Source organism: Hesperophylax consimilis, chromosome 12 (assembly GCF_061612785.1).
Source record: "Hesperophylax consimilis isolate HC1 chromosome 12, BYU_Hcon_1.0, whole genome shotgun sequence".
Taxonomy (NCBI): Eukaryota; Metazoa; Arthropoda; class Insecta; order Trichoptera; family Limnephilidae; genus Hesperophylax; species Hesperophylax consimilis.
In genome coordinates, this window is record NC_142847.1 from 36,195,696 (window position 1) to 36,207,832 (window position 12,137).

General features: G+C 38.5%; 1 protein-coding gene across 2 annotated transcripts in view; it reads left to right on the forward strand.

Moving 5' to 3' along the window:
• The window catches only part of Taf1 (TATA-box binding protein associated factor 1), a 57,407-nt gene that overhangs the window by 35,732 nt on the left and 9,538 nt on the right, over positions 1-12,137 (forward strand). For both annotated transcript variants that reach the window (XM_089638391.1, XM_089638392.1), the window contains exons 26-29: positions 1,011-1,141; positions 5,127-5,289; positions 8,374-8,516; positions 9,035-9,224. In XM_089638391.1, coding sequence (XP_089494517.1) covers positions 1,011-1,141; positions 5,127-5,289; positions 8,374-8,516; positions 9,035-9,224 — 627 coding nt within the window. The remainder of the gene's footprint in view (positions 1-1,010; positions 1,142-5,126; positions 5,290-8,373; positions 8,517-9,034; positions 9,225-12,137) is intronic.

Sequence of the window (12,137 nt, forward strand, 5' to 3'; positions counted from 1 at the left end):
TTTTCAATTTGTCATGTTTAGGTTTTCTTTAAAGTTAAAATACAATTTTACAATTTAGTAATAAGATAAGTAATGGAAAAATTGTACAATAGCACATTAATATAGAAAGAATAATACATACATATATATAGTGTAATATTTAAGTTGGACACAACCTGCCTCACTAGGTGAACCTGTATTATATGTTATATGCAGAGATATATTTTATTTCAAATAAATCCATTTCAAATGGAAATGCAAAATGCAAAATGGGTATTTTCCATTTTGCATTTTAAATGCTTTTCTAAAAACCATTTTGCATTTTGCATTTTAAATGCTTTTCTCAATGCATTTTCCATTTTAAATGCTTTTTTGCAACATTCTTCCTACTATCTCTCATCTTTTTTTCATAAGCCCCAAATGTCAGTCGGTCCTCAACCTCGCTATGAGAGATAATTTACATTTGTCAAGTTGCTCCCTGGTAGGAGCCCTGGCAATTGAGTGATACCATTACAAAAAATACTGATTCAAATACTGAACATGGAGCCATGACGCTGTAATATTAAATGTTAGATAGCAGTTTCTATGTTTTTACGTTGGCAACATTTGTCCCGCGCAAATTTTTTGTGGTTCATAATCCGTAGTCGTGGCATTTTTTGATTTACCATCATGTAATTGTTTATTTATTTACCATCATATATTTGTTCTACATTGATGTCCATTATTAAATGACAAAACTGTTTAAAAATTCTATAATTATTTTAATTGTTTGACCTGAGAAACCATTTTGCATTTTCAATGCATTTTGAAAATAGGTATTTTGCATTTTGCATTTGAAATGCTTTTCAAAAAACCATTTTGCATTTTCAAATGGAAAAGTTTTGACCCATTTCCATTTTGCATTTCAAATGGTTTTGGGTACTCATTTTGCACATCTCTGGTTATATGTGAGAAAACACGATATGTGGATTTCACTGTGCATATATGAGATTCTGTTGATTAAGGTTTGATGGTATGTTTGTTTTGTCCAGGCATCAAGAGCAGTCTGACGGTGGCCGCCCAGAGAATGCTGACCCGCTGCGTGGACAAGCTGGGAGAGAAGGAGGAGCAGCTCATGAAGCTGGAGAAGGCCATCAACCCGCTCCTGGATGACAACGATCAGGTATCTAACATAACCTCACTATCCTCATGTCACTAATCTGTTTAATTTAGCTTTATCCACTCAAGTGGTCAAGGTTTTATCAAAAATGAAATAGAGTTCGTTGTTTGGTCACCTCAACATAAAATTCACATTGAAAATTTCGAAAGAATTCAACGAAAGTGTTTGTGAATTATTAACAAGAACAAATAAACTATACTTTTTTATTAAATACCTTAACCTTTTGAGGGAAATCAAAAATGAACTCTAAAGTGTTTCGAGTGCAAGCAATTCTCTTAAAAAATTTTATGCACTTTCTAATGGCATACACAGGTTCAAATCGCCTAGCAAAAAATTCCAGCCAGGGAAAAAATTCTTGTCACTATGCGGGTTTCCGGAGGTAAAATATACATACACTTGAGGATCGACGAAGGATAAGCGACTTATGCTTTTTTTTTTAAATTGTATATTCGGAGCTCAACTGTTGTAAACTCCGGAGTCTAGTTAAGAATACCTACTCAACACACTAGTCATAAGTACCTATTTCATTGTCACCGTTCACAAACAAATGTAGCAAACTCGCCAATTCCTCTTTTAACATAACAAGTTCGATGTTTAAAACATACCTAAATAAATCTTTCATGTCAAAATATTGTTTCTGAAAATGTTTAGATTGTTATTTTTTTTTTATCCAAATGAAACCATTGCTTATTACTAACACATGTTTAAAAAAAAATCTTATCATATGTTCACAATGTATGTATAAATGAGTAAATAAAAAATAAAAATAAACAAAATCAATAAAATTCTAACCTGTTTAGTATTCAACATAAATCAACTATCTATAGATTGCTAACTCGACCCTCTTTCCATACGATTGGTTTGGTCAAGTTTTAACCTTAGATCTGGCAAATTTTAGGACACCACGCATCGGTGACATCACACCACACCATCGACAAAGGATAGAGGAAATTTAAAAAAAAGGCACAACCATAGACAATATAATTCTGTTTCGGAACCTACCGAAAACCCGATTCATTAGCCTAAATCATAAGTAAAATGTCACCCGAGACCACAAGGTCCCATTTGACATAGCGCTGTCCTAAGGAAAAGAATGAGCTTTAAAGTATCTTTCTTTTCAGCTCATTTTCTCAGGACAGCGTTTTGTCAGAAGCTGAAAAACAAACTCGTAATTACATGTACAGTAATTTTATTTTTTAAATATAAACATGAAATACAATAATATAAGCAGAAAACACATTTAGAATGTGAACCAAGAAGTAGCTGTTGGAAATAATAGTTATATTCTTTCAACATCCAACGCTATTGAAAAAATAGTGTCAATAATGCAAACAACGATTCAACCTACTGTTTTAGCTGTATTGGCGTCTAATTACTTTATTATTATACTGAAATGAGACCCACAAACTGATGCATATTGAGCTAAGATTGGAAAATCAATGAATTCAAATTTTCCTAATATCTCCGACACCATTCCCGAAATCGATTCTCAGAGGTTATGGTTGGAAACTCGTATCGAAAAGAGTCTCTGTCAGTACATCCTTTTATACAACACGTTTTAAGAACTTTATCGGTAGGCATTTTTTGTTTCACCAGATATTTGAAAATATTAAATGTTTGCACAATGATATAACATAAAACTGATAATGGCGTCCGTCAGACCAGACTCTGTTTACATTTTTTTCCTGGAAGCGGAAATGTAGGGAGCATGCGTCGGCCACCTAGCGGCAAAGAACACGCATTACACGGTTTGCGAAGCCTCTCTATCTGTTACACGGGTCTTATGTAGTGTGAGCGAGCAACAAAATAAATTTGCATTGGTGACGTCACAAACATAGATTTTTTACCATGTCTACGGTTTGTGTTGACGTTTTTAAGAGGAGTTATACTCCCCTGGTAATCAACAACAACAACAAAAAATGTTGACTTTGAAAATCCATAGATAAATTAATTTGAAATAAACCAAAATTCAGTGCCTACTTGCTGAAAATTTTTTCATTGCAATAGTAACTCAAGACTTTTTTGGCGGGAAAACAACTCCAGGTAACTACAGGGTTTTCCAATAAGAGATGTTATTTTGATATTCAATCGTAAAAGATCAATGGTTTCGTTGCTTGTGTGGCACGTAGCGCCGTCTTGTTGAAAGTAAACATTGTCCAGATCAATACCATCCAATTCCAGCCATAAAAAATCATTAATCATCTCTCGATAGCGATCCATTCACTGTAACTGTTGCTCCAGCCTCATTTTCGAAAAAGTAAGGTCCAATGACTCCGCCGGACCATAAACCGCACCAAACAGTCACACGTTGAGGATAGAGAGGCTTTTCAACAATAACTCTTGGGTTTTCCGAGCCCCAGATGCGATAATTTTGCTTGTTGACGAAACCACCGAGGTGGAAATGGGCCTCATCACTCAAGATGATTTGCATTTGATTCACTCAAGTGAATTTTAATCATTTCAATGCGTTGTTGAAGCGTGTATCGTTCCATTTTTATTAATGGCGTAGTTTCTACTTGTCAAATGTCAAAAGATGACAGCTTCAAAAGTAACATCTACCGAAATAGCGGGCTATTCAAAATAATACCTCTTATTGGAAAACCCTGTAGTATTGGCTGCTTTCTCAATTTATTTGTGGACGTCTGTTTTCTAGCTCTGGCATTGATCGTATGAGGTTGTGACTAATATGAAGCAATTGTTTTATTTTTGTTATTTGTTTTTTGGGGTGTTGCGCTAACTCCTTCTTTAGCCAACGTTTCGGACAACGTTACAGTGTCCATCATCAGGGCACATGTGTAATTGATAGTGGTGAAATGTGTGTTTAAGTACGTCTGTGCGATACCGTGTTGCCAGCTCACTACTGTTGTTATTCTACAATTATTATACAATTAATATAATACTCTACAATTGTTTTTACATTAGTTTTATACAGGAGGCCATTATGACAATAGTTTCTCTCAGGGCCACCTTTGTCACCTTTAGGGATGTAGTGTGAAGAGTATTATTAAGGAAAGGAAGGAGAGGAAGTTCTGAGAAGGAAAAAGGTATGAGGGGTGGGTAGGAATGGACGAGAGACTCCAATGGGAGAGGTCTAAAGGTCTCCCTTAACCAGTCTCTCCCGATTTGACCTGTCACGCAGTATGTGGGCAGATGCACCGCCTCCAAGACCTAGGCAAACCTCTCTCCATAAACCCGGGCACACCTGCTAAGTCATCAAATGTAGCTTGCCACTTGGGGTGACCTATTGCAGAGGTGTTGGTTATCCAATAAACGCACGGCGGTACCGCATACCCGCCTACCAAATTGTTGTGAATTTATTTTATTCTTAGGACGGGTTGTTTCGGAGAATCTGAACAATTCATCAAATTTCAACGTTCGTTTTCAAGTTCTGTGAAAGATTTTTTCAAGTTCTGTTTTTATTTCAGTTTTGTCAAGCAACTAGCCTACACCGATATAATAACAGAACTTGAATAGGACTTTCACAGGACCCGAAAACGAACGTTGAAGTTTGATGAATTATTCAAATTCTCCGAAACAACCCGTCCTTAGTGTAACGAATGTATGTCTAAATGTATGAAAGAGACATTCGTGTATGAAAGAGATAGCATAATTATACCGACTCGTATAAATGGGTATGTCTGCTTTTGTTTCATGTCTATTTACCAGTAAGCTTCCTTCAGTTTAATTGTACCAGTAGTGGGACAATAAACAGTAATTAGTTCACCTACACTGAAATGATGAAAGAACTCGATTAGAACCTTCACAGAACTTGAAAATTTGATGAATTGTTCAAATTCTGTGAAACAACCCGTCCTTAGTCTACCAATCCTGAATTATTCAAAAGAGATCTCACTAAATCTCTACCAGAAGTATCACACGGTATCAGAAGGTATAACAAAGAGGAATCAGTTCACCATAAGTTGGTGCAGTTAAGATCACCACACTTAAAAGAAATTAGTTTCCAATATTTGTTGTTTGTTTCCGTCAGGTGGCTCTGTCCTTCATCCTGGAGAACCTTCTGACCACCAAGCTGAAGATAATGCCCGAGGCCTGGCCCTTCCTGAAGCCGGTGAACAAGAAGCAGGTCAAGGACTATTACAGCGTTATCAAGAAGCCCATGGATCTGGAGACTGTGGGGAAGAAGATACAAGGTATGTACTACAACACTGTGCATTATTTAACCGCACTCATGAAATACTCACTATGATCGATTCTATCTATACCACAAAGATGCAAATTATTATAAGCAATAATTATTCTCCTGAAATACCCAAAAAATTTGAAAAAATCTCCCGAGAAAAAATAAATGCCGCCGGCGGGAATTGAATCCGCAGCCTTCTGATTGCCGGACAGCATAAAAAATTAGTTTATCATTAAAAATAATAATTGTGTAATCGACCAGCTAGGTCTTTTACACAGACTGTAAGATAGGGGGCCGGTCAGTCCGTAGTTAGCCGCTAGGTCCGGTTAGAAATCTGCTTTACCCTTGCTCGGGTCGGTAAAGGAATCTACTTTTATCCTTGCTCCGGTCGGTACAGGAATCTGCTTTATCGTTGCTCCGTTCGGGGCCGGGATCTGCTTTATCCTCGGTGCGGGAGGAAGCAGGCAGGGGCAGAAATCCAGGGGGGAGCCAAGTCAAAGAAGTATCCAAGTTGAGATCCGGAGAGAAGCAGTCAGGAAAAGCGAGAGTAGAGTAGCTGGTGGCGGTCCAAGGCAGAGAGAGAGCGCTGAAGGCTGGCGCGCCGTATTTATTGCGCAATCCCCCTCTCCCGACTTTGGGGAGGGCGGGGTCGACGCGCTGCCTTCATTCGCGGGTTGTTGATGATCCGCGGGCTGTGACGTCCGCTAAGATTTAATTAGCGGAGGTCGCAACCTTTAGAACTACTCTACTCTTTATGCTCTTTTAATCGATCCTAACCACTCCTCTCTAGCATTTTTATTTATAAATCCGTTGTACATAATTCATTCAGTGTGGGGGTCCCCGGCCCAACATATTCAGGGGAAATCATATTTAATTTTCTTAATTCTAAATTAATACTAATTTTTATTAACTAATTATGTTAAGGAGAGTCCGGCCGTTTTATAAATGTATTTTATTTCGTAATATATACGGCCAAACTCTCTAAAACTTAGTCTAAACATTTCAATAAATCATCAATTAAAAATATTTCCCTGTACAACGTTGCTTAGGGGCGCGTTGATTGGTCCGGGGCGGTCGCCTGGGCCGGCCGGGCGCTTGCGGTGAGGGGAAGCGATGCGGGGGCGAGCGGGACTCGAGGTATCGAAGCCCCACGTAAGTTCTAAAACCACGCTCCCGCTCCGCGCTTCGACCATTATGAAATGACGGCCGCCGAGAGCGGTACACACCGTCCGGTACAAATTGCTTGTAATAATTTGTTATCCTTTGTGCTCTGCATAAAAACCCTGTCTTATAAACATTAGTTTATCATTAAAAGTAACGAAGATGCATCCCCCCAAGTAAAATGGGTAGTAAAATAATCTAAAACGTTTCTCATTATTTGCATGTAAACATAGAAACACAACAACACATCGCTTCTTATGTTTTTGTGTGTACTGACGTTATGTGGTTAGAAACATAGAAACGTATGACGCACTTACATTGTTGTGTTACCTACTGAAATGCCGTCATTATCACGCGGCGGCAGCATATCGCACTAATTTATTGTTGAATCATTAGGTTTCTCCCTTTTGTACTAGTTTTATATTAACCTCTCAGAAAAGGACTTTTATTTACTTTGTGTTCCTTTGCGAACTGTCAAAACGCGAAAATTTTTGTGTTATTCACGAGTTTTGTTAAAAGCTTCATAACTCACGTTTTGGGAAACGTAGCCTCATTCTAAAAAATGTTTTGGAAAGATTATGAAATTCACTATCGTATTGTTTTGTTATACGTAAATATTTGCGTTTCTAAATATACATTTTCTGAAAACGTCAAAAATATGTAAAAATCGCTGACCATTATTTCAAAGCTGTGAAAAATGTACTTTTTTCTGAGTATCATAAAGAAATAACACTTTATATATTGAAGAAATATAATTAAAAACTATTAGTCACCTCAAAATATTAACCGTCCAAACTAAAATATTTTTATTAAATTATTTAAAAACGCAATAAATTATGAACGAACAAGATGACAGATTCAATCGACTCAGATAATGCACCTCTAAATTCCATAGATATTTTTGAATGCAGACGCGTAGCGTTATTCATTATCGATACTCTGTTTTTTAAATCATGGCAATCCGTATACTAGTGATGGAAATAAATCGATTTTTGTAAAATCTCGCGCGTTTACGTGAAAAGACGTACTAATGTCTTGACCGCTATTATCATATTTACGTCTTTTGACGTTCTAATGTTCCGAGTGGTTAAACAATATAATTCATTATTAATTTTATTAAGAATATTTTTTGTTTTTTTATGTTTTAGTCTCTTTTAAGTCTTTCACAAAAACTAAAAACGTTTGGTACCATAAAAAGGTTAGAGTCTGTCCCCATTTAAAAATGTATTAGTAATTAAAATCAAATTTAACAATGAAAAAATTAAAAGAGAGTATGATGTTTAGAACTCAATATTTACCTATTTTTTCGAAGAAGTTAAATCCAACCCCTAAAAATAGTTGTTTTCTGCTCTCCTGAACATTTGCCTTTTTGTAGATACGTTTTGCGTTTCTCCCCCATGGATTTGTCATCTCTACTACAGAATAAAGACAAATCCACCTAGTTGATCCTCCACCTTTACAAAGCTGACCTTTTCAATACAATCTATCCCATCACGCGGCACGTTTTGACACAAACTACTGTGTGTTTCAATGAAACTTCGTGGATCACATTCGCCAACGATATATTCACATACGGGAATACCCTATAAAATTACATATGCGACAACAGGTAAGTTCAAGGAATCATTTCCTATCATCCATCTTTTACAAAATAACAAAATATTATCCCAAAAGAAATGGAGATGTAAAGCAATGATTCCTTCCATAAATGGTAACGAGAGGTATGGACATTCAATAATCCGTCACAAAAGGTCCTTCAAAATTAAGATAGATTTTTCTTCTTCTGGTGCCTTCTCCTTTCGGAGGTTGTCTAACATCAGGGTAATCTTCACTCTGCAGAATTTCTCTTGCACCAGTTACACAGATTAAAAATCCACAAAGAATTAAGCCAAGATATGCACAAAAATTATTAAAAAAATGATTCCCAATCTAGCGCACAAGTACCACAGCCGCGCAGAGTTCCTGGAGGACATGGAGCTGATCTGCGTGAACTGCGAAGCGTACAACGGAGCCGCCTCTAACTTCACCAAACAGGCGCACATCATGCTGCAGACCACCCGGGATTCCCTCAACCAGGTACAATTCACACTTCCAACTCCTGCCACATTCCTCTATATATTCAAACATCAAAATATATTAAACTAAAATAAGTCCAATAGTTTCCTACGGTTGTGGGACACGGTGCCTGATCCAAAATGAAGATTAGACAAACTTAGTTATCATTAAAACCATACAGGATTATAAACTTACATACTATTCCATTTAACAGTTGTGGCTTTTGGGGTAGTGTTTTAGTGTGAGATTGCTGTTGTACTTTGAAAGTCTTTGGACCTACGCTACGAAATGGATCATGCAGAATTAAATGAATCATGAGTTTGAAAAGCTAATTAACCATGAGACCATTATAAGATTCTGTTGAAAGATTGCCAGATGACACATCAGAAGTCACCACTGTATGGGTAAAGAGAAAGACACGAAAGAGGAGTGGATGCAAATTAAGATTTGTGGAGGAATGTCCAATGTCTGTGGTAATGTCATTGTATGAACAATATATTCTGCTCTATGTTTAGTGTGTTTGTTTGTATGTTTTGTAGCTGGGCGAGCATGTGAACCAGCTGGAGGGCAACATCGCCAAGGTGCAGGAGAAGATGCGGCAGGAGGCGGAGCTACTACGCGCCGAGGGGGGGGAAGGGGAGGGCGGCTCCTCAGGGGGCGAGGACGGGGAGCGGCGCCAGCGCGGCCGCCCCCGCAAACACAAGATGAGCGACGCCAGCGACGGAGACGGTAACAAATAGATTATTATCCATACTAGAACTACAAATATGCATTGCATTTATGAGATAAGGCACCAACATTCCGCCATTGTTTCTGTCTCCCCAAGTGGTTCGCTACATTTGGTGACTTAGCAGGGATGCGCAGGTTCATGGAGTGAGGTTTGTCAGAGGTCGGGTGAGGGAGACCCTTTGACCTCCAGCCGGACGCTCCTGTCCCATCACCTTGCAACGCAGTAGGAGGGGTGGATTCGTACGTCACTCCTGGGCACATTGACCTTCAGATTCCTACCCACTCCTCATACCTTTTTCTTTCCCAGAACTTTCTCTCCTTCCTTTACTTAAAAAGACCCCCCTCTCAGCATCTTCAAAGTTGACATAGACCCAGTCTTATTAAATATGTAATTGAAGAATATGAAACAAGCAACATTGGATATTCTCTTTGTTAATTTTTTTTAAAGTTAAATGTACATTTTTTCAAAACTCTGTACTTTGTGATAGAAATGACACTGCCATCTGAAAATTGGCCTAGAAATTCATACTGAGCGGAAGATACTTTCAATATCGCCCCAGTGTAAGACCATCATTCAGAATCAAAAGGTTGCTTGAAATGGCTTTAGCCGTGTTTGGTGTCCAGATCTGAATAGCCAGGTACTCCCCCATCTCCTTCCTCTTCCCACTAGCTTCAGCCTCGCAACATACCCCAATTGGGGATGCCATAGTCTCACTGGCCCCAAATGGTTGGGAGCAGTTGGGATTCTTGTGCGGTATTCACATAATTTATTTTTTTTGTAATTATGTACATAGATTCTATTATAAAGCTTTAAAAATTATAGTTTTTGACTGAGCCAAATAATGTAATAATTCAACAGTGATTTCTGTCCTGGGGGTCTAGCACAGTGAAATCGATAACTTTACAATATCGGATCGATAGGCGTAAACTACCGATGATTTTATACCGATTTCCAAAGCGAGTAAAGCAATAAATCAGAATCGATATACACTGGAAACACTGGCGCATCTCTCTACGAATTGACATTCCTAACGTCAGACGGCAACAAAAATGCAAATAAATTAACAAAGTCGAATTGAAATATTAACTTTAATTATACATTGGCAGTCCGCAGATACTTTTTGTCAGTAGCCAGAACTTTTTTCTCAAAGCTGCAACCGACTCAATTGATCTCGTCTTAAGCAGGGTACTCACCTAACCGTGTAACATGTAACGTATCTGATACTGTATCAAGTGAGTACGTAGCTGCGAGCCGCTCGCGGGTGGAGCGCAGTGTGCTCGCAGCGACCCGCCGACGGCGGTTTCACTGCGAGCACTAAAGGCGGATCCGGGAGCTCGTAGCTGGATACGCGGTTACCGTGGACGAGCCGTACCCACTTGCAGATTGATACAGTATCAGTTACGTTACATGCTACACTCTTGGTAAGTACCCTGCTTTTTAAAGGCACCCACCACTGTCCCATCCCGGTATAGGTGACTTATTGTCACCCCTTCGGGACTCTCGCAAGAAGCTAATTTTTTATATTAAAGGATTCGAATTATCAATAAAAGACTCTAGACCTTTAAATGTCCCTGCATATTGTGTTAGCGAGCACTATGCAGAGGATGCTCGAGTTAGTTGTGTTAGACATGCACATGCGTGTTAGTAGCACAAAACAAATATATATAGACGAAGATATATTAGGAGTGATCAGGTCCTCAGCAGTCCCAAAGGCGTGCGACCGGTCGCCGATCAGCCCACAGATGAGTTTCCATCACCGCCCACCCCACGCCGAGGCGTGATTATGCTCGAAGACCCTAGGACAGTGGTTCTTAACCTGGGTTCGATCGAACCCCAGGGGTTCGGTGAGTCAGTCTCGGGGGTTCGGTGGAGGTCAAGACCCCTGACTTATATGATTCGTGGTGACATACCCCGCTTGTCCATCATTGGCTAAAGGTGATCACGCAGCGGTAGAGCTTGCGATTACCGGTCAAGATGGCCGCCCGAAAATGACCATAGTCATTATATACGGACCATAGACATTTACTCCTAATTTTTCAAATTAGGGGTTCGGTGAATGTGCATATGTAACTGGTGGGGTTCGGTACCCCCAAAAAGGTTAAGAACCACTGCCCTAGGAGAACAGATGGGTTGTGAGCTAACCGAAGAGAAATAAACTAAAAGAAGAGCGTCACACGTCAACGGGGGGTGGGGAAGGTAACACAGTAGGAAAGGCAGTACCCTGCTTTAGGTGACTTAATTAAGTCTATAGATCACGTATACAATTTCTTTCAGTTCTAAGAGCTTCGTCAATATATCCCCATTCATTAATAAGCCATTTATTTTGCACTAGTTGACGTGCACCCGGTGTAGCTCGACTTTTCTCTACTTTCAATAAATATAATATCCATGTATTATCTATATATATATATACAAACCTTCCAGAAGAAATTCTCTAAATGATAGTGAAAACCCTATCAAACTCCATTGCATAGTTTAAGGCGATGCACTACGTTGTGTAATATTTTAAATTGCGCCGCTATCAATAACAACCCTTACGTAGATGGCGATAAGGTTTAAATTCCCGCTTGACACCATCCGCCTGTTTTGATTTATGCAAGAAAAAAACATGGCCAAAAAGTGCTTTTTATTTTATTTTGTGGAAGTTCAGGCATAAATATTAAAAAATTTTCAATCATTTTATAAATAACATAAATTTTCACATTATACAATAAAATTATAACCGAAAATGGGTTCGTAAGTAGGAGATTTTGAACTTTAAAGCAGTTTTCATAGGCCTTTTTACTATTTTTTTCTGGGCTTATAAAAAGACTTATCTAAAAAATACTCGATTATTTCAAAGGCCAAGATGTATTCTACTCGCAGTATTTAATGAAAGCATCTGAAACATTTCTAGGCGACCAAAATTTCAA